The sequence below is a fragment of the Colossoma macropomum genome, unplaced genomic scaffold (genome assembly GCF_904425465.1).
Source record: "Colossoma macropomum unplaced genomic scaffold, Colossoma_macropomum, whole genome shotgun sequence".
NCBI classification, from domain to species: domain Eukaryota; kingdom Metazoa; phylum Chordata; class Actinopteri; order Characiformes; family Serrasalmidae; genus Colossoma; species Colossoma macropomum.
Window position 1 is genome coordinate 1,767,687 of NW_023494793.1, and position 20,628 is coordinate 1,788,314.

Sequence of the window (20,628 nt, forward strand, 5' to 3'; positions counted from 1 at the left end):
TTACACTGTCTATCCTATTATCCTTTATTATTTAACTCTTTATTAAATCTTCAGTCAGGAGGCCACCTGCTCTCGTTAGGCCTTCATTGACACATAATTCTCTTTGTAACGTCAGGAAATGAGAGGAACAGAGTAAAAACAAAACTGATGACCACAGGACGCCTCCCTGTTCAGAAGCTGTGGTTATAATGAGGAAAATGTAGTGTGTGGCACAAAAACAGTTCGGTGTACCTGCAGCACAGCTTCCTCTGATGATCATGAGGAAGTGCACATGTTCACATGAATCACTATCCACAGAAAAGGCTCACTGAAGAGAGCAGAGCACCAATCTCACACTTACAGCCCTGTAAACTTGTATGTAAACCTGCTTAGAAAAACAGAAAAGCTTCAGTGACCGTAAAGCAGCTGATTTAGCAGTTTTCTTTCCCAAACTACTGTTGAAAACACCGAAACCCATTTGGCCCGAATGTGGTTTAAACATCACAACAAGGACATAAAATGGGTGTGGCTTTTAGGTTTACTTCCAATACAGCACTGTTACTAGTATTTACACCTGTCCTCTAAATAAACCTGCCTAGGCTTTAATACAGTGAGTTAATACAAATCGATAAAGGAAACCTGATGAAACAGCTGTATTCGCTAGACGTCCTCAGACCTCATCTAACGCGGCAGAGGGAAGAGCTGCCAATCAACAGGAAAAACGCATGAGACAAAACTAAAAATAAAGCTATATTCAGAAGCCGACACACGTAAGACTCCTCCTGTCTGTCGCACTGATTTTCTTATCAGATTCTGTGAGACGGCTGAGTGCCTGCTGTGGCTTGGGGATATTGCTCTTCCTGTAACTTTCTCTTTCTCGTGTGTGTGTGTGTGTGTGTGTGTGCTTGTAAGTGTTTAGCTTACCCAGATCCACTGTAGCGGCCACAAGCACGACGGGCAGCGGAACCAAGCCATTTCTCTCTCTTCTGTCTTGCTTTTATAATCCAATAGTGTGATTCGTACAATACAGTCCAACAGTGTTACTTTTACACTCTCACAGTCCAATTCGGTCCAATAGAGTGACTCTTACAATATAGTAGATTCCAGCAGTGTGACTCTTTCAGTGCAGTCCAATAGTGTGACTCTTACAATCTACGACAGTCCGATACGGTGACTTCTACGCTCTTACTGTCTAATTCAGTCCAATAGAGTGACTTTTACAACATAGTAGACTCCAGTAAAGTTACTCCTATAATCAAGTAGAGTCCAATAGAGTGATTCTTACACTTTTACAATGCAATGCAGTCCAATAGAGCGACTCTTACCACCTTACAATCCAATGCAGTCCACTAGAGTGACCTTACACTCTTTGAGTGACGCTTACACTATTACAATCAAATCCAGTCCAACAGAGTGACTCTTACAATAAGTACAGTCCATAAAGTGACTCTTATAGTCGGGCAAAGTCCAATAGAGTGAGTCTTACAGTCCAGCAAAGTCCAGTAGAGTGACTCTTACAATCCAGCACAGTGTAAGAGTGACTCTTAGACTATTACAATCAAATCCAGTCCAATAGAGTGACTCTTACAATCAGTACAGTCCAATAGAGTGACTCTCACACTATTACAATCAAATCCAATCCAACAGTGAATCTTTACAATCCAATGCAGTCCAATCGCAGTCTTACAATCCAGTACAGTATAATGAACACCTGTGTCTCAGCGCTCCTTTATGCAGCTCCAACTGATTCTCTCATCTTTTTACAGCTCTATGTGGCTCAGCTGTCTGTTTCTGCTTATGACAGCGCTACCGAGCGATGATGCGATCATGACTCTTCCTTTCTGAATGCATCAGAGAGAGCGAGAGAGCAAGAGAGTTAGAGAGAGGGACACACACAAACAGGGGACTTCCGCTCAAAGACCACAAGCGCAACACACGTCACAACAAGTTCACAGAGAAAACTACAGAAACACAAGCAGCTCCTCACACATGCAACACCAAACAGTCTGAGATCTGTCCAAACACTTCCACCTGTTTCAACTTTCACTTCACCCAGTCTACAAGGTTTAACCGCGACATCTCCGAGCAGGCTTTGTTTTCACCGCGCTCAGTCAAAGGCAGGACTCAGGTGTCTTAAACAAGCCCATTCAAACTTTAAGGCTTATGGGTTATATGAGAAACGGTGAGACACACTTATCAACAGATATGGACAAAAGTAGGGACAGACACGTTTAGAAAACTTTAGTTTATGATTAACTGCCAAATAAATCACTGCAATTTTTATTCATTGTATGCAACAAACCTAAAGTGGCCAAACAGACCAATTAGCAAGCTTACTATCAATCAAAGCTATCAATACTGAGTAGCTGGCAATTAAAGACACAAGAGTTCAAATAAACAACCTCTACTCACTACTGCAAACATCAAATAAACAAACGTCGCTCAGCGCCGCCCTCTAAAGGCGTCATTAACAACCATCGAATAAACACACGTCGCTCAGCGCCGCCCTCTAAAGGCGTCATTAACAAACATCGAATAAACAAACGTCGCTCATCGCCGCCCTCTAAAGGAGTCATTAACAAACATCGAAAAACACGCTCAGCGCCCTCTAAAGGAGTCATAACAAACATCGAAAAACAAACGTCGCTCAGCGCCGCCCTCTAAAGGCGTCATTAACAAACATCAATAAACAAACGTCGCCCAGCGCCGCCCTCTAAAGGGTCATTAACAAACATCGAATAAACAAACGTCGCTCAGCGCCGCCCTCTAAAGGCGTCATTAACAAACATCGAATAAACAAACGTCGCTCAGCGCCGCCCTCTAAAGGCGTCATTAACAACCATCGAATAAACACATGTCGCTCAGCGCCGCCCTCTAAAGGCATCATTAACAAACATCAAATAAACAAACGTCGCTCAGCGCCGCCCTCTAAAGGCGTCATTAACAAACATCGAATAAACAAACGTCGCTCAGCGCCGCCCTCTAAAGGCGTCATTAACAAACATCGAATAAACAAACGTCGCTCAGCGCCGCCCTCTAAAGGCGTCATTAACAAACATCGAATAAACAAACGTCGCTCAGCGCCGCCCTCTAAAGGCGTCATTAACAAACATCGAATAAACAAACGTCGCTCAGCGCCGCCCTCTAAAGGCGTCATTAACAAACATCGAATAAACAAACGTCACTCAGCGCCGCCCTCTAAAGGCGTCATTAACAACCATAGAATAAATAAACGTCACTCAGCGCCGCCCTCTAAAGGCGTCATTAACAACCATAGAATAAATAAACGTCACTCAGCGCCGCCCTCTAAAGGCATCATTAACAAACTTTGAATAAACAAACATCACTCAGCGCCGCCCTCTAAAGGCGTCATTAACAAACATCAAATAAACAAACGTCGCTCAGCGCCGCCCTCTAAAGGCGTCATTAACAACCATCGAATAAATAAACGTCACTCAGCGCCGCCCTCTAAAGGCGTCATTAACAAATGTCTAATAAACAAACGTCGCTCATCGCCGCCCTCTAAAGGCGTCATTAACAAACATCAAATAAACAAACGTCGCTCAGCGCCGCCCTCTAAAGGCGTCATTAACAACCATCGAATAAATAAACGTCACTCAGCGCCGCCCTCTAAAGGCGTCATTAACAAATATCTAATAAACAAACGTCGCTCATCGCCGCCCTCTAAAGGAGTCATTAACAAACATCAAATAAACAAACGTCGCTCACCGCCGCCCTCTAAAGGAGTCATTAACAAACATCAAATAAACAAACGTCACTCAGCGCCGCCCTCTAAAGGCGTCATTAACAACCATAGAATAAACAAACGTCACTCAGCGCCGCCCTCTAAAGGCGTCATTAACAAACATCGAATAAACAAACGTCACTCAGCGCCGCCCTCTAAAGGCGTCATTAACAAACATCGAATAAACAAACGTCACTCAGCGCCGCCCTCTAAAGGAGTCATTAACAAACATCAAATAAACAAACGTCGCTCACCGCCGCCCTCTAAAGGAGTCATTAACAAACATCAAATAAACAAACGTCACTCAGCGCCGCCCTCTAAAGGCGTCATTAACAACCATAGAATAAACAAACGTCACTCAGTGCCGCCCTCTAAAGGCGTCATTAACAACCATAGAATAAACAAACGTCACTCAGCGCCGCCCTCTAAAGGAGTCATTAACAATCATTGAATCAACAAAGGTCGCTCAGCGCCGCCCTCTAAAGGCGTCATTAACAACCATAGAATAAACAAACGTCACTCAGCGCCGCCCTCTAAAGGAGTCATTCAACAACAGTCTATGGGACGGCAGTTACACTTCAATTCTATGCAATTCCACATCAGTAATAATTACCAAACACACTAACTGCATTTCAGCTGCAGTTCAACCAATATAAACACTTAATATCAGCTCAGCAGCTCAGAAATTGAGCCCTAGAATTAATGAACTTAATAACTTCTTAATAAAGAAAGGATGCCAGGTGTTTAGTTCAAGCAGATAGGTAGGTTTAAAAGACTTTAAAAGAGTTCCTGGGGACATTTAAATTCAGAATTTTTTAAGTATTCATGCAATATTTCAAGGTCTTTTATAAATGCCTGTATTTTACTGCTGACGTTTTTGTGTATTTTGAATAATACAACGGCCAGTTCAGGTTACATCCATCCATCCATCCATCATCTAAACCGCTTATCCTTCTGGGTCGCGGTGGGGTGCTGGAGCCTATCCCAGCTGTCATTGGGCGGAAGGCAGGATACACCCTGGACAGGTCGCCAGTCCATCGCAGGGCAGACAGACAGACATACACACACATCTAGGGGCAATTTAGCACGTCCAATCAGCCTGATTGCATGTCTTTGGACCGTGGGAGGAAACCGGAGTACCCGGAGGAAACCCACGCAGACACGGGGAGTACATGCAAACTCCACACAGAAATGACCCTGGTCGCCCGGCCGGGAATCGAACCCAGGCCCTTCTTGCTGTGAGGCGACAGCGCTACCCACTGCGCTACCCGTGCCGCCCCAGTTCGGGTTACAGCACAACATTAATTAAAATGTAAATAAAAACATTTTTTTGTCTGGCCCACAGATTTGTTGAGATTTTTTAATATGGCCCTCTTTAGTGGGTGAGTTTGACACACCTGCCCTAGACATTACACAAGCGCCAGTCTATTAAAGACTACTTAACAACTCCACATAGTTCACAGTTTGGAGTTAGCACAAGGCTAATTGGTGGGGTATAAGCTTCCATTACTTAGTTACATTAGCCTTGTAGCTATAGTGCAAGATTAAATAAGCACACTTTAGACACCAAACAAGTTATAACTGACCAGCCACATTTGAAGTAAAGGTGGAAAAACTCTTTTTTTTACTAAACAAATTCTTTAAAAGTTCGCCATCAGCTTTGATAATCTAGCCTTAGTAGCCATAAGAGTCTAAATAAGGTGATTTCTTCTTCCTACATGAGACGGGCAGTTCAGGATTGTTTGGTTTGGCCAGTTAATTTCAGCCTCAGATGCACTAATCCCTCTAATTTGAAGCCCACATGCAATGTATTAACACACTCTGACCAGCAGATGGCGACATATATTCAGGCCACGAGGTGGCACTCAGGTCGAAGCTCACATGTTGATTAACAGCTTAAAGAGGGAAAAGATGGACAGATGAAAAGATGTCAATCCCCAGCCTTCTGCTTCAGAACTACTGAAGAGGACAGGTCAGCTTCTTCACACCACCCTGAGTTAAAGTTTAATCTCCATACTAAAACACATGGACACACTCGCTCCACACAAGGAAGCATTTCTGGCAGGCTGACCAGCCCAAAGCACTAAATCAGAGCCAACGCACACAATCTTCTCACTCTCTCAGGTGATTATCAATCATTAATTTCACCCAAGGATAGAAAAATATGTCCAGGAACCAGAGGAACCTGTCTATCAGGAACTGCTCGGTGTTTATATGCACCTGGCTGGTATACAGTTTAATTCATATATTCGTATAATAACAGATGTGTATATGAAGCATATATGAAGCAAAACTGCACATGTGCAATTTCTTTTTAGGAAAATCTCAAATTAATGAGCGGTTCCAATAAAATAAACCACTAAAATTCAACATGATGTATCCGAGTACAGGATATAAGAGGGAATAACTCTGGGATTAGTCAACTTCGAGGCGCTCCTGTAACCGTCATCGGCCTGCATTCCTGCTCCTCCCACACAAACAGGTTCAATCACAACGCAGCAAGGCCTCGACTCCAAAGGGCAGCTGACATGTCAGAGCTCTGTGGGCTCACCAGCCCAATTCATTCACATTTATAATGAAGTTCCAATGGACTGGCCTGTCCAGGCTCCGCCCACAAACAGTCTTTCATAGCTACGGTTGCTAGGCTGGACTGGTTTCGCAGAACGATAGTGAAAATACCGTTCTACACCCTTAAGAAGATGGTTCTTCAAGTAGAGAAAAAAGGTTCTAAAGTGCCATGACCACCCAAAGAACCCTTTACATGATTAATGGGCTCTTTGTATTATGTAATGTTTTTTCAGACTGATGAAGAATGTGTTGTAGTTGGTTCTATATAGAACCTTTTTTGAAAAGCGTTCTAAAAATGATTCTTCTATTGTCATAAGCTTGATATAACCAGTTAAAAATGGTTCTTCAAGTGTTCTTTAGTCAGGGAAATGGTTCTATATAGAACCACAAGCACTCAAAGAACCCTTTGCATGGTGAAATAGTTCTACAGATTGATGGAGAATGTGTTGTAGATGGTTCCATACAGAACCTTTTTGAAAATGGTTCTCTATAGCACCCAAAAAAGTTCTTCTATGGTTACGATGTCAAGCTTGTAGCGATAGAGGAACCTTGTGGGTGCTATTTAGAACCCTTTTCAAAAAGGTTCTGTATGGAACCATCTACAACACATTCTCCAATAATCTGAAGAACTTTCCTAATGCAAAGAACCCTTTTATTATGCAAAGGGTTCTTTGAGTGTTCATGGTTCCACATAGAGCCTCTTTCTTTACTAAAGAACGCTTGAAGATCCAAGCGTGTATGTCAAGCTTATAACACTAGAAGAACGCTTTGTGGTGCTATATAAGATCCTTTTCAAAAAGGTTCTACATAGAATCATGCAAAAATCATCCAAAGAGTTTTTTGAGCATTCATGGTTGTATATAGAACCATTTTCTTTACTAAAGAACTCTCAAAGAACCATAATTTTTAAGAGTGTACTAACAACAGGAGAGCCCTTTTTGGTGTTATATAGAACCCTTTTCAAAAAGATTCTATTTGGGACCATCTACAACACTGAAGAACCCTTCATGAAGCAAAGAAGCCTCTAATCATGCAAAGTGTGTTCATGGTTCTTTACAGAACCTTTTTCTACTAAAGCACCATCTTTTTAAGAGTGAACATAATGAGAAATTCTAAAACTGTAATTTTTTAGAGGTAAAGATCTGATTAATAAGCTTATTAAAATACGAATACTAATTATTAAGCTAATTAAAAAGTTCACAGCTGTTTTTAATGCTGGTTGCTTACAAAGTCCCATCATAGCACTTCATTTAAAGGGGAACTCCACCAATTTGTAAAAATTTTCATATAATTCAGTGACTGAAATATAAACAAAGTCAGCCAGAGTGAAATGGTTACTTTGTAGAGAAACTTACCGACTCAGATTTCTTTACAGCGGTGGTGGAACTGGTGGTCCCGATAACTACGATGCAAATATAAAATATATTTTATAATATAAAATATTTTATTTACTACCACTGAACCTACATGTGTTTTGAGTTTTATATGCAATTTTAATGTTTGGAAAATATAAGAATATCTGAAAAAGTAAGCTTGGTTTTGGGACTACTTTGCTTTATAACACCCTCCATGTATCCCGCCACCATGAATGGAATAAAATAAACTGTTGAAAATATATTTCAGGGCAAAACTTTATTACAAAACTACCGTGAAACAACGTCTCACACATCAGGCTGTGTGTTCAAAACCAATAACTTCCCGTAAGAGAGCTTTTAGAGGTGGATGTCTGGTTCCTATCACCACCACTGTGAACAATTCTGACTCGGTAAGTTTCTCTAGATCGAAGAAATTCACATCAAACCACTCTGAATGACTCTGTTGACCATTTAAATATGCAGAAATGTTGAAAAATTGGTGGAGCTCCCCTTTAAGATGAGCATCTAAAAGTGGGATAACAATAATTTAAGCGAGTGCTGTTTCAGGACAGATTTGTTACAGGACTGGATCGGATTCTCGCTTTTTCCCTCTCGTACCTCATCCAGCATGCAGCCTGGAGCAACATCAATAAGGCGAAGCTGCCCCGTGACGATGACGACAGATATCTTTAGATCGCAATAAAACAACTAAGCAGAGCTCTGCAGTTCCTCATTATGTCGAATGGGATTTCTGCCAGTAGTTGTATAATAATGCACTAGTGGGCAGAGCCTGGAGAGGTCAATTAGGAACACTGAATAGTTTCACTGGTTGTTGAGTAAACGCTCGTCTCAGAATCTAAAATGTGGCTGCCGGGCTGAGATTGTGAAAGCTGGAAAACATCTTCCATGTGATGGAAAACATCTTAGTGACTTCAACCCTGCTTGGCAGGGCTCTGTGAAATGTGACTGAAGTAAATAAACAGGAGGGAGTTTCTCAAAGCAGGACTTCCCTCTACACCGCATGACTTGAGCCAAGGTTTGAGGATGTTGAACAGAACTGGATTGAGTTGCACCAGTTTTGTGTGAGTTTGTACTTAAGCTTGTGTGTAAAGTCTTTACTGAGTCCTCAGTTACACTAGTTAGTTTCAAACCATCCTTTTACTAAATCTGGTTGCACCACAAATCCGTAAGTCGTGCCGTTACCATGCGTACAGGTTGAACTGGGTAAAGCTAATTATTTATTCTTTAATATTTCCCTGAGGAAAAAAACAAACATGCAGCTTTTTAAAGGACAGTTTCTGGCTGACCGACACAACGGCAGCCTCAGTTTAGCTGTCTGTGAAGCTGAGTCTCACTGAGCTGGAGCTGTGGGTGTTTATCTTCAAGCTCAGAGTTTAAACCAGAACGATGAATGAAAAACTAGTTTGTGGTGCAAATCGTTCTGATTTAGTGATGACAAACCTGAACTTACGTTACAACTAGCCTACGTTTGACCTTACACACAACTGGTGCAACCAGCCACTGAGACTTAACTCTCCTCCTATTGGACATTTGACCTCAGGCTTTAGATTAACCTGTGCAGTAATCAATGACCTGCAATCATATCAGTCAGGAAAGCACAGTTTAACTAAAACTACTGGAGTCTAAAATGAAAATATAATAATACAATATAAATATAAATGTATATCGGCCAATAAAATTATCATCGGTATCACCCGCAAACCATTTGGGGCCTGTTTCGAGATCTCCAGAAATTCTGGATGTTAATATCTTACAGTCTCATGCAAAAGTTTGGTCAAATTTCATGTTGTCGTTGATTTTCTAGGTGAAAATTAACACTAAGTTAACAATGTATACAGAGAACACATTTTGATGCACAATTACTGTTTATTTTTCTGAATCTAACTATATAAATATATAATGAGGCCTGTGCAAAAGTTATGGAACACTTATTTTACTGTGCTCTAAAATTTTCACTTCGACAAAAAAAAACAAACAAAAAAAAACCTAATTTGAATGGGGCGCCCAAACTTTTGCACACAACTGTATCTTATAACTTGCCTGCTATTTCACAAAGCAGGATTTCTCAGTTTAGCCAGATAACTTAAGTCAACCCAAAGTCAAGTCTGGCCAATAGAAAAAAAGAGGACGAGGGAATTTGGGGACTATTTTGCCGTATAACACCCTGAATGTATCCCTCCACCATGACTAGATATTAAGTTCTCAAAACTATCATAAAGCAGTGTCTCAGTCATCAGGCAGTGAATTCATAACCATTTCATGTAATAACTTCCTGTGAGGGAGCTTTTAGAGGTGGACGTCTGGTTCCTATCACCACCACTGTGAACAATTCTGACTCACAGAGCGTTTCACACCAAACCGCTCTGAATAACTTTCTTTGCATCTTTATTTAATCCTACAGAGAACTATAACAATTGGTGGAGTTCCCCTTTAAGTAATCTGGCTAACTGAGAAATCCTGCACCCCTATAATATCTGAACTGTTGATGGTCTACAGCGTTCTAGGTCATTTTAGAGTCATCTACAGTTTTCTTCATCACACATCTTACATTTCCACGCTTTTTTCTTCGTACTATTTACTTGAAAGTGTGCGGTTGATGTTAAGGTCATGTATGAGCAGCAGAATTAGCTTCACATCATTAAAAATACTGATTCCCACACTGTGAGCCGTGACTGCAGACGTCTGAAAGGCAGTGTAAATACGTGTGTTTGGGTGTTTACCTGTCTGACTCACTCTGCTCGGCTGTTCTCAGTGTGAGAGCATTCAGACTCGCCTAGATCTGCTGTCGTCTCTGTGTGTTTGTGTGCTAACTCAGTCATCTTCTCTGTGTGTCTGTGTTTTTATCTCCTGACTCACCCAGCTGGGCCGCGCTCTCTCTCTGTGCGCGCTGCGGCTCCTGATCCGCGACAGCGGGCCGTCTACAGAACTCTCGGTGGGAGCGGACCGCCGGCTAACGCTCCTCGATCGCATCCGCGACACATCCTACACACACACACACACACACACACACACACACACACACAAAGGGTCACAGTTATTGTTAAAGTTACATAACAAATGTTATGTAGAACTTACTATATAGGTGCACTTTGTAGTTCTACAGTTACAGACTGTAGTCCATCTGTTTCTCTGATACTTTGTTAGCCCCCTTTTACCCTGTTCTTCAGTGCTCAGGACCCCCATGGACCCTCACAGAGCAGGTACTATTTGGGTGGTGGATCATTCTCAGCACTGCAGCAACACTGACGTGGTGGTGGTGTGTTAGTGTGTGTTGTACTGGTACGAGTGGATCAGACACAGCGGTGCTGATGGAGTTTTTAAACACTGTGTCCACTCACTGTCCACTCTATTAGACACTCCTACCTTATCAGTCCACCTTGTGGATGTAAAGTCAGAGACGATAGCTCATCTGCTGCTGCACAGTTTGTGTTGGTCATCCTCTAGTCCTTCATTAGTGGTCACACGACGCTGCCCACAGGACGCTGTTGGCTGGATAGTTTTGGTTGGTGGACTATTCTCAGTCCAGCAGTGACACTGAGGTCCAGCAGCACTGCTGTGTCTGATCCACTCAGACCAGCGCAACACACACTAACACACCACCACCATGTCAGTGTCACTGCAGTGCTGAGAATGATCCACCACCCAAATAGTACCTGCTCTGCGAGAGTCCATGGGGGTCCTGACCACTGAAGAACAGGGTAAAAGGGGGCTAACAAAGTATCAGAGAAACAGATGGACTACAGTCTGTAACTGTAGAACTACAAAGTGCACCTATATAGTAAGTGGAGCTGATAAAATGGACAATGAGTGTAGAAACAAGGAGGTGGTCATAATGTTATGCCTGACCGGTCTAAGTGAACACATCCTCAACAGAGAACACACCTCTGCGCATTTTAATGCACAATGACTGTTTATTTGCTGAATTTAACACACTGGGGGAAAAATAAAACATTAACTGTGTTTAATATATTAAACTCAGCAAATAACAGAAATTGTGCAGTAAAATTAGCAGGAAAATGCATTAAGTCTGTTCACAAGTTTGTTCCCAATGGAGGTGTGTCACAAGGAAAAGCATGCAGTTTGACTAGGGGTGTTCAAACTTTTGCGCACAGTGTTTTTCCCCGCATTTCAGAACAATAGAGACTATGAAATAAAACTATGAAATAACTAGAGATGTCCTGAATGTGTTTCTGCCCACCAATCCAATATGAGCCCTCTGAAGGAGCAATAAGTAATATATTTACTGCACTAAATCATAAAATGACCATGGCATGTGATCAGAGATTAAGGAAGCATGCTAAGTTGAAATGCTGGCTTCTCCGCCGGCAGCGCTGCAGCCAGTATCTTTGAAATATCTGTTCCAGAGTGGAAAGTCTGCTTGTGTTTTGGCCTGTGATCCCACCCACTGCTCATTTCCTTGTACCATTTCGACAGATATGAACCGAACAGGGAGGCAAACACAGCGTGCAGCAGCCATGGAAGCAAGCAAACAAACTAGATCCTAACCTACAAGGGCTCATCATCCTTCTGAAAAGCTCCATGACCAGAGACGCAGTGAGACGTGAGTAAATATTGGAAAAATTCAGATAGATTAGAGCCTAGAGGGACTTTAAGACGGATGCAGAGTTGGCTAGTTTTCTCCTGAACCGGTAAGCACTGAACACCAGCTAGGGTTAGCTAATCTTAACTAATTTATCACTGTTATGAGCAGGTGTAGGCATTTCAAACATTCAAGTACTCGCTTAATCAAGGCAGACAAGGCTTCATACTCGCCAGCTTCTTGCTGAAATTTTCCGTTCCACCTTAAATGGTGCAGGAGTTACATTCAAAATGGGAAAATCAGAACAAGAAGCTTGCAAATAGGCTGGTGCCAGAGTGTAACTGCTGCACCATTTAAGGTGGAACAGGAAAATGCCTACAAGAAGCAGGCGAATAAGAAGTCAACTTCAGCTTTAATGAAGGCAGCGAGTATTTTCTGAGCAGCAGGCTTTCGTTTTCAGGATAATTGGCTTAGCTTTGGCTACCATTCATAGCCAGCCATGTCTCTAGCTAACATTGACGGAGTTATAAAAAATCCACGAGCTGGTTTATAATTTGCAACCAACAAAAACATTGCAAGCGTATACATTAGCTATCAATTTGTAGTGTAGCACTCGTCGTCGCTTGCCAAGTATAATGCTGTGCTCATTAAGGTTCAGTGTCCTCAACCTGGCAACCTGTCTGAGCTTCGGGCTGCGTTAGCTACCAGTTACTTTAAAATGCTGCAGTAAAGTTGCTCCATTTTTTGAGTGTGCTAACAGTATAGAGTCTGAATTGACTGCGTTTGAGTTTTTCTGGATTACTTATGAGAATAAAACATTTTGTACAGCTAATAATACACCATAAATTCATGTTTCTCTAAAAGAACAGTTTGATCAAAGCACCACACCAGGATCGTACTTACATCAGCCAATAACCAATTCAGTACGAAATGCCTGGATGCAGCTCTTTGGTTCTCTCAAGCTGCTTTTAAATCAGCATCTTTTCAAATTGTAAGTATTTAAGTTTTAAAGCATGTTAAAAACTTACCTGGCTCATGTTATTTATGTTATTAAATTGCAATACAGGCCGGCATGATTGCAGATTGCTTATTTAAGGCAAAACATCTGTCAGTTCCGCTGTTGGCCGACTGCGATCGTGCATCCCTAGTCAACCTGTGCTTTTATAATATATTGCTGACGACGAATTGACTTTCACTAATCATTGCGGCCTTAGTGTACATTGGTACCTATGTGTGCACCTACTCACCTGAGTCCCTTTGTTCCTTTGCTGTGCCTGGTTCAGTTCCTGGGATGCCAGCTCCCAGTTTGGAGTCCAGATTGGTTCAACCGCCAGAGAGGTCTGGGCCTCTTTCCTGGGCAGAGAGGCTGCCGCAGAAGCTCCATCTGTAGGTGTGGTCCAGACTCTCTCTGGAGTCAAAAGCGAGAAGGGGGAGGTTCCTATGCTAGACGCAGGTGTCAAAGTAGGACCTTGGTTTGAAACCGCTGAAGATGCGAAAGCAGAGGTTTGGGATGGGGTCACTGAGGGTGCTAAAGTTGGGCTCAGGACAGATCCTGATGCTCTGTCTTCCTGCCGTTGAAGCATCTGCTCTATGCTCAGCCTGGTGCTAATGGGTCTCCTGGAACCTTCTGTGGCAGTAACCCACAGAGGTTCATCCACGGCAACTTCACCCTGCGACATACTCCAAGGTCCTGCTTGAGAAGAGTGCCACCCTGATCCAGACTGGGAGACTCCAGAGGCCCAGTCTGACTGAGAAAAGGCCTGGGGTTGTGTTTTAGGTCTTTCGGCACCAAAGCTTTGGGGTTGCAGGGGCGTTTGCAGCTTTGCTTGTTCTAAAGGCAAGGAAGGATGGAAGGAAGGCTGCGGTTGAGACTGGAATTGAGGCAGCTGGTACAGAGGCTGGGGAACAGGGTTGGGTTGCGATTGAAACTGAGGCTGAAGCTGGTACTGAGGCTGAGGGATACCCTGTTGCTGGTAATGAGGGATTGTGTTGGGTTGGAGATTCTGCAAGAGGGCTTGAGGCTGAATTGGCTGAGACTGGAATTGTTGCTGAAGCTGGTACTGAGGCTGAGGGATCCCCTGTTGCTGGTGTTGAGGGATCGTGTTGGGCTGGAGATTCTGCAGCAAGGTTTGAGGGTGAACTGGAGCAACCGGTTTGGTTAAAGCAAATTCCGGCATACCAAAAGGGTCCACGGAAGCCTCAGGTTGCGTTTGGTTCCTGAAGGAATCTATGTCCAGGATAGATGGCCTGTAGGCTTCTTCAGCACGAGGTGAAGGTTGCTTCCATCTGCTTGTGGGGCTTTCATCCCTATCACCCAAAGAAACTGAATCTAGATCGAGCACTTTGGGCCTTAAAGGAGACTCTGCTGTTCTCTTTTCTTGTTCAGTCTCCTGCTTTTGCCGTTCAGCCACCCTCTGCAACTCCTCATCTCTTTCTTTATTCGGCCTCGCAGTATGTTTGTCTCTCTCTCTCTCCTGCTGGGCTCGTCTCTCACTCTCTTTCTGCTGCTGGAACTCGAGAAGCTGGCGTTTCTCAAGCTCCCTGATCCTCTCGAGTTCTTCTCGCTCTCTCTGTCTTTCTCTTTCCTCTGATTTCTGTCGTTCAGACTGCATCCACCGCTCCATCTCCCTCTGCTGCTCCAGTTCTTTCTGTTTCTGTCTTTCTAGTTCATTTTGTCGCTCCTGCTCCCTTTGCCTTTCCAGTTCTTTCTGCCTTTCAAGCTCTCTTTGCTTTTCAAGTTCCCTCTGTCTCTCCATTTCTCTTTGTCTCTCCAGCTGTCTCTGTCTTTCTTTCTCAAGCTCCCTCTGTCTCTCCAGTTCTCGCTGTCTTTCCAGCTCTCTCTGCCTTTCCAGCTCTTTCTGCCTCTCGATCTCTTTCTGCCTCTCGAGCTCCTTCTGTTTCTGTCTTTCGATTTCTTTCTGTTTCTCCAGCTCCAACTGTCTTTCCCTTTCTCGCTCCATCTCCCTCTGTTTCTCAAACTCTCTCATCTTTAGCCTTTCCTGGTCCAGCATTCTCTCCTTCTCTCTCTCATATTCTTTCTGTCGTTGTCTCTCAAACTCCCTTTGTTGCTCGAGCTCCCTCTCCGCTGCCTTCCTCTTCTCGTATTCTATCTGTTTTTGACGTTCCTTTTCCAGTTGTTTCTGTCGTTCGAGTTCCCTTTGACTCTCCAGTTCCCTCTGTCTCTCCATCTCTTTCTGTCTCTCCTTCTGACGTTCCAACTCCCTTTGCCTCTCTCTCTCTTTCTCCAACTCCCTCTGCCTGTCCATTTCCTTCTTTCGCTCCCTCTCAATCTCCTTCTGCTTCTCCATCTCCAATTCTCTCTGTTTTTTCTGCCTCTCCAAGTCCTTTATCCTTTCGTACTCTGCTATCTTCTGCTTCTCAATCTCCAGACCCTCCTCTATTGCTTTATCTTTCAGCTGCATCGAATTCCTTTGCGTTCTTTCTCTACCTTCGCTTCTCCGCCATTCTTCTGCCGAACTTTTCAGAAGCGTAGGGTCCATTGAAGGGTTTCTTCTTACGGAAGCTGATCTACTTGGATAGCCCCACCTGCCACTTTTCACAGAAAAGTCATCAAACGGCACTTCCGCCTTCACATGTTCCTCCGTTTTCCCTCGCTTGTCCACTCCAGCTGCCTGGTGCACGGTCTCATTTAACTGACCCGTTAGAGCAAAGTAGGTGGCCCTTGGCCTGGGTGTTGGATGCTCTTCTACCATCTTCGGCCTTTTGGCGGCTGCTGCGGCTTCTTCTCTTTCCCTTTCTCGCTCCGCCTGTTTCTGCCTCTCCACCTCCATCTGCTTCTGCCTCTCCACCTCCATCTGCCTCTGCCTCTCCACTTCCATCTGCCTCTGCCTCTCCACCTCCATCTGCCTCTGCCTCTCCACCTCCATCTGTCTCTGCCTCTCCACCTCCATCTGCTTCTGTCTCTCCACCTCCATCTGCCTCTGCCTCTCCACCTCCATCTGCTTCTGCCTCTCCACCTCCATCTGCTTCTGCCTCTCCACCTCCATCTGCTTCTGCCTCTCTGCCTGTTGCTCCTCCTCTTCCAAGTCAGCTCTGGCAGCCATGTGAACCTCCATCTGCCTCTGGATCTCTTCCTCCATCTTCCTCACCATCTCCCTCTGCTTATCCCTCTCCACATCCTTAGTTTCTGATTCCACCCACTTGTGCAGCGCCCCCACCCTGAGGACCCGGGTGTTACAAGGCTCTGTAGTGGAGTCAGCTGGAAGAATGTCTTTATCCTTAAACTGGTTCGTGTACCCCAGGATTAGGCTACTATCTTCAGCTGGACCTCCAATTGCTTGCTGCGGCTTCTCTGACCCCTCCGACCTTCGAGAACGGAGAGTGAGCGCCCGGTCTTCTAGGTGAGCGGCCGGTACACTCTCACTGACCGCACGAATCTCTTCAACAGCAGCCAAAGTGTCAAAAACGTGCTCCACTCGCCGGGGGCTGGAGGGCGACTCCGGCTCCCTGTAAGTTGCTGTGACCAAACTACTATCCTCTTCATCCCTCAGAGCTTTGGGGACGCTGTCTGCTTTAGCTCGGAGAGAGATATTCCGCCTGGGCATGGGCTTCACCACCGGACCTGCAGGGCTGCTGCTGTCCTCCACCATTTGAACACTGTGCCTTTCCACCACATTATCAAACAGCGAAGCTCGGACTGTTTGCATCCCACTGTCGCCTGGATGCAGGACAGATGAGTCGTCCTGTAGCCTTCTGTCATCAAGGGTCTTTGACTGTCCAATGGAAAAGGGGTCCTCAAACTGGAAAATAAAAGCAGAAGCGACTTTGTTATTCCACTGATAATTTGGTGAAAAAATTTAACATGCACAATCAGCCAAGACTCGTTCAGTGTCTGAAGTTTGCTTCTCTAGTCTTACACTGGAGCTATGAGGCTAAGTAGATAACAAGCAATGGAAGCTAAGCACTGTGCAAAATGTCTGGAAAAATCTTCATCACCACATATTTGCCTAAACAGGGCGCAGAGAAACTTGTTCATCCATTTGTTACAAGCAGACTCGATTACTGTAAGGACGTATCAGCATCATAACAAAAACAACACAGAGAGATCAGATCACTCCCGTTTTAGAACAGCTGCACTGGCTGCCTGTATCATTCAGAATAGATTTTAAAGTTCTGCTACTAGTTTTTAAAACTCAAAGACCTTAAAGCACCATTTACATCACAGAGTGTCTGTCTGTTTATGTTCCAGCACATAATCTAAGATCTGCAGATAGTGGCCTTCAACAAACACCCTCTGTAAAATACAGAAAACATGGAGAAACTTTGTTATTCTGCTTTTAAACTGTGGCGCTCAATTGACCTTTTATTAGACAGTCAGGCTCAGTACTCACTTTTAAGAAGCATCTAAAAATGTCTCTCTTTAACTCAGCATTTAATTAAAACTTTGTCTCATGGTATTTTCTTATATGGTTCTAAATTAATACTTACAATTTACTGCATTACTAAGTTTTATGACCTGTCTGTAAAGCATTTGGAGCTGCCACTGGCAAGAAAAGTGCTATACAAATAAAAATTATTATTAAAAAAAAAAAACACCAAAAATGTCCTGGATGATCAACCAGATTTGGGATAAATATGAAGAACTTTCTCTGCTACCAGTTTGATGTAATATAACTCAATCTAAACACCAGACAATACGTTAACTCTTTCATACTTCACTGTATCGCTCTTTTTGTCTGTATTATATCCTCTGGATCAGCAAGAATCTCAAGTGGAAAAACTCAAACTCTAAAATTATAATGCAACAAAAGCAGTCCTAGCAGTCTCTGGGAGTAATTACAGCTTTCTACAGTGAGAGTGGTGAGCAAACACTTTTCTTAACTTGGACGTGCACTATCACTGCAGTCAGACAATGTAAGGGTCAGTTTGCACATGCTGTGATACTGCATAAGCAAAACTGAGCAAAATGATAAATGACATACATCAGAACTGTCAGAACAAAAGCTTCTATCCCCATTTTTTTCATTTTCCAGTTTTTTGACATAAGTTGAATATGCCTGTTGTCCTTTACAAAATGTGTAACTTCATGCTGAATGGACCAAAAGAAACGGTCCAAAATTACTTGGTAAGAATTCTGGTTCCATTGACTTACATTAAAAGAAAAGCAGGTTTTTCGCTTCTGCCGTTATTTTGGAGATATGATGTTTGGTTCTAACGGAAGATATATTTATCTGCCATATAAGTATCTGCCGTATAATATATATATATATATATATAAAAACAGTTAGTTCCGGCCACGCAAACTGATTGGTGGAGAAGCGTTCTAACCAGCGTTCAAGCTAAGCAACGACTCTGACAGCTGTAGGAGACGCTCAAGTCATTTGAACATTTTTACTTCTTACTTTGCCACAAACAGAAAATGGACACTTTTAAGATCACATTTGACCGACAGCCGATTTGGTCAGACTCTGAAGATGAGACGACACTAAATTCCCAAACTGTCATCACCACTGACCAGCTTTTCAGTCGGCAGCTGAGACAGAAGAACAGCTAAACAACCTGGAATCAGCCAGAAATGAACCCAACACCATTTGCCAAACTAAATGGGCTGTAAGATGCTTTACAGACTGGCTGGAACAAAACAACATTAATACTGATCTGGCAAAAACTGACAAAACTGAGCTGAACTTGATATTGCGGCAGTTTTATGGCTCAGTTCGTACTTCAAAAGGCGAGGCTTACAGCAGACTGAGCAGAGTGAGCGGAGTTCGTTATTCTGACGTAGCAACAAGCTGCTCGTTAAGGAACTATAATTTGGTGAAGGAGCTGCGAACATTAAAACATATTAAACGCCGCGTTCACGGCCCAGTTTATTAATTTATTACTTTATTTATTTAACTGTTGTATAAAAGCAGTAGAACACTCGAGGAGTGTGTTATCATGAATAACCTGCCTTCAGCTTGTGCCTGCGACCAAATCACACACACACATTTTTGTCATTTTACTTTCTTAGTGCACATCAACGTGCAAACGTTTCTGTGCTCCCAGCCAAATTACATTGTTTTTGTTGATTTTCTAACTCTAAATAATTGAACACATCCTCTATAGAGACACACTTCTGCACATTTTAAGACACAATTACTGTTTATTTGCTGAATTTCACATACTGGAAAAAAATGAATACATAAAGTGTGGCCTGTGCAAAAGTTTTGGCACACTTTGTATTGTACCTTTTGTTTTTCCCCTCCCCCAGTTTGTTAAACTCAGCAAATAAACAGTCATTTTTCTCTAGAAATTGTTCCTTCAAGTATATTCAGTTAGAACTACGGGTGCTCAAACTATTACACAGGAATGTGTGTATTTTTATATAATTTATAATGTTTCTACCTGCCATAGAACTGAATGGTAGTTCCCTCGTATGTGCTTCTGTATCCAATTATTTCCCCTTTTTTCATTTGTCTCACTGTATTCTACTGCAATACAACGATAATGATACATTTATTTAATTTAACTTTTACTTCTTCTCTGTTACTCTTCTCACATTTCAATTGTAAAAGCTACCAATTAAAAAGACATAAAAAAGGAAAGACAAAGAAAGCGCAGGGTAACAGGCTCTGCTGTAAGCAGACAGTGAAAGGGAGAATTCTGTCTTTGTTGCAGTTGTGAATGTAAGAAGGGGCACAAATCAAATCCTGCGCATTATTCTCTCTCAGTTTAACCTTTACCCCTCCCTCTCTCTCGCTCACTCTCCCTCTATGTTTCATAATCAGGAGATGACTAACACTGCGTCTCGGGTTACACACCTGCCGGCACCACACCTCTCTGACATCGGCACTGCCTTTTTCAAACAGGTCCGGTTCATCTGTTCTGTGTTCTCACACTGTGTCTCTCTCTCGCCTTTTAAATCTGAGGGACAGCCAAGGGTGAGGCCACTTATGGGTTGTCATTTGTGGTCGAGTCCCTGTTGCACTCTGAAGAGTTTCTGGGAACTATTTTGCAATTATAGATAGTAAAAATGCAGTTTGAATGGACAATAAAAGAGGCATGAGGAACAGAAAACGACTCTCGGCTCAAAACGAGAGGAAAATGGAAATTGAACGTGAAAACCATGCAAAACTACAGACTTCCGTCATGTTCACACAAGGCTATCATCAAACATGTTAAAGCAGCCCTGTACTTTCAGCTGCTCACAGTAAAAGCAGTCATACATCACGTTTTACTGATGGTATCAACACGATATACAGGCAATAAATTTACTCTACAGCACACCAGACAACCCAGCCTCTCTGCTAGTTACACATTCTGTGTGAAGCCTCACATCCTCTAGTCCTTCATCAGTGGTCACAGGACACTGCTGGCTGGATATTTTTGGTTGGTGGACTATTCTCAGTCCAGCAGCGACACTAAGGTGTTTAAAAACTCCAGCAGCACTGCTGGGTCTGATCCACTCAGACCAGCGC

At 43.1% G+C, this 20,628-nt stretch overlaps 1 protein-coding gene across 7 annotated transcripts in view; it reads right to left on the reverse strand.

The window, feature by feature from the left end:
- Positions 1–20,628, reverse strand: part of si:ch73-138n13.1 (titin homolog) — an 89,268-nt gene that overhangs the window by 38,361 nt on the left and 30,279 nt on the right. For all 7 annotated transcript variants that reach the window (XM_036578169.1, XM_036578164.1, XM_036578163.1 and 4 more), the window contains 2 exons: positions 13,456–16,968; positions 10,525–10,650 (listed from right to left, as the gene is read on the reverse strand). In XM_036578169.1, the coding sequence (XP_036434062.1) occupies positions 10,525–10,650; positions 13,456–16,968 (3,639 nt within the window). The remainder of the gene's footprint in view (positions 1–10,524; positions 10,651–13,455; positions 16,969–20,628) is intronic.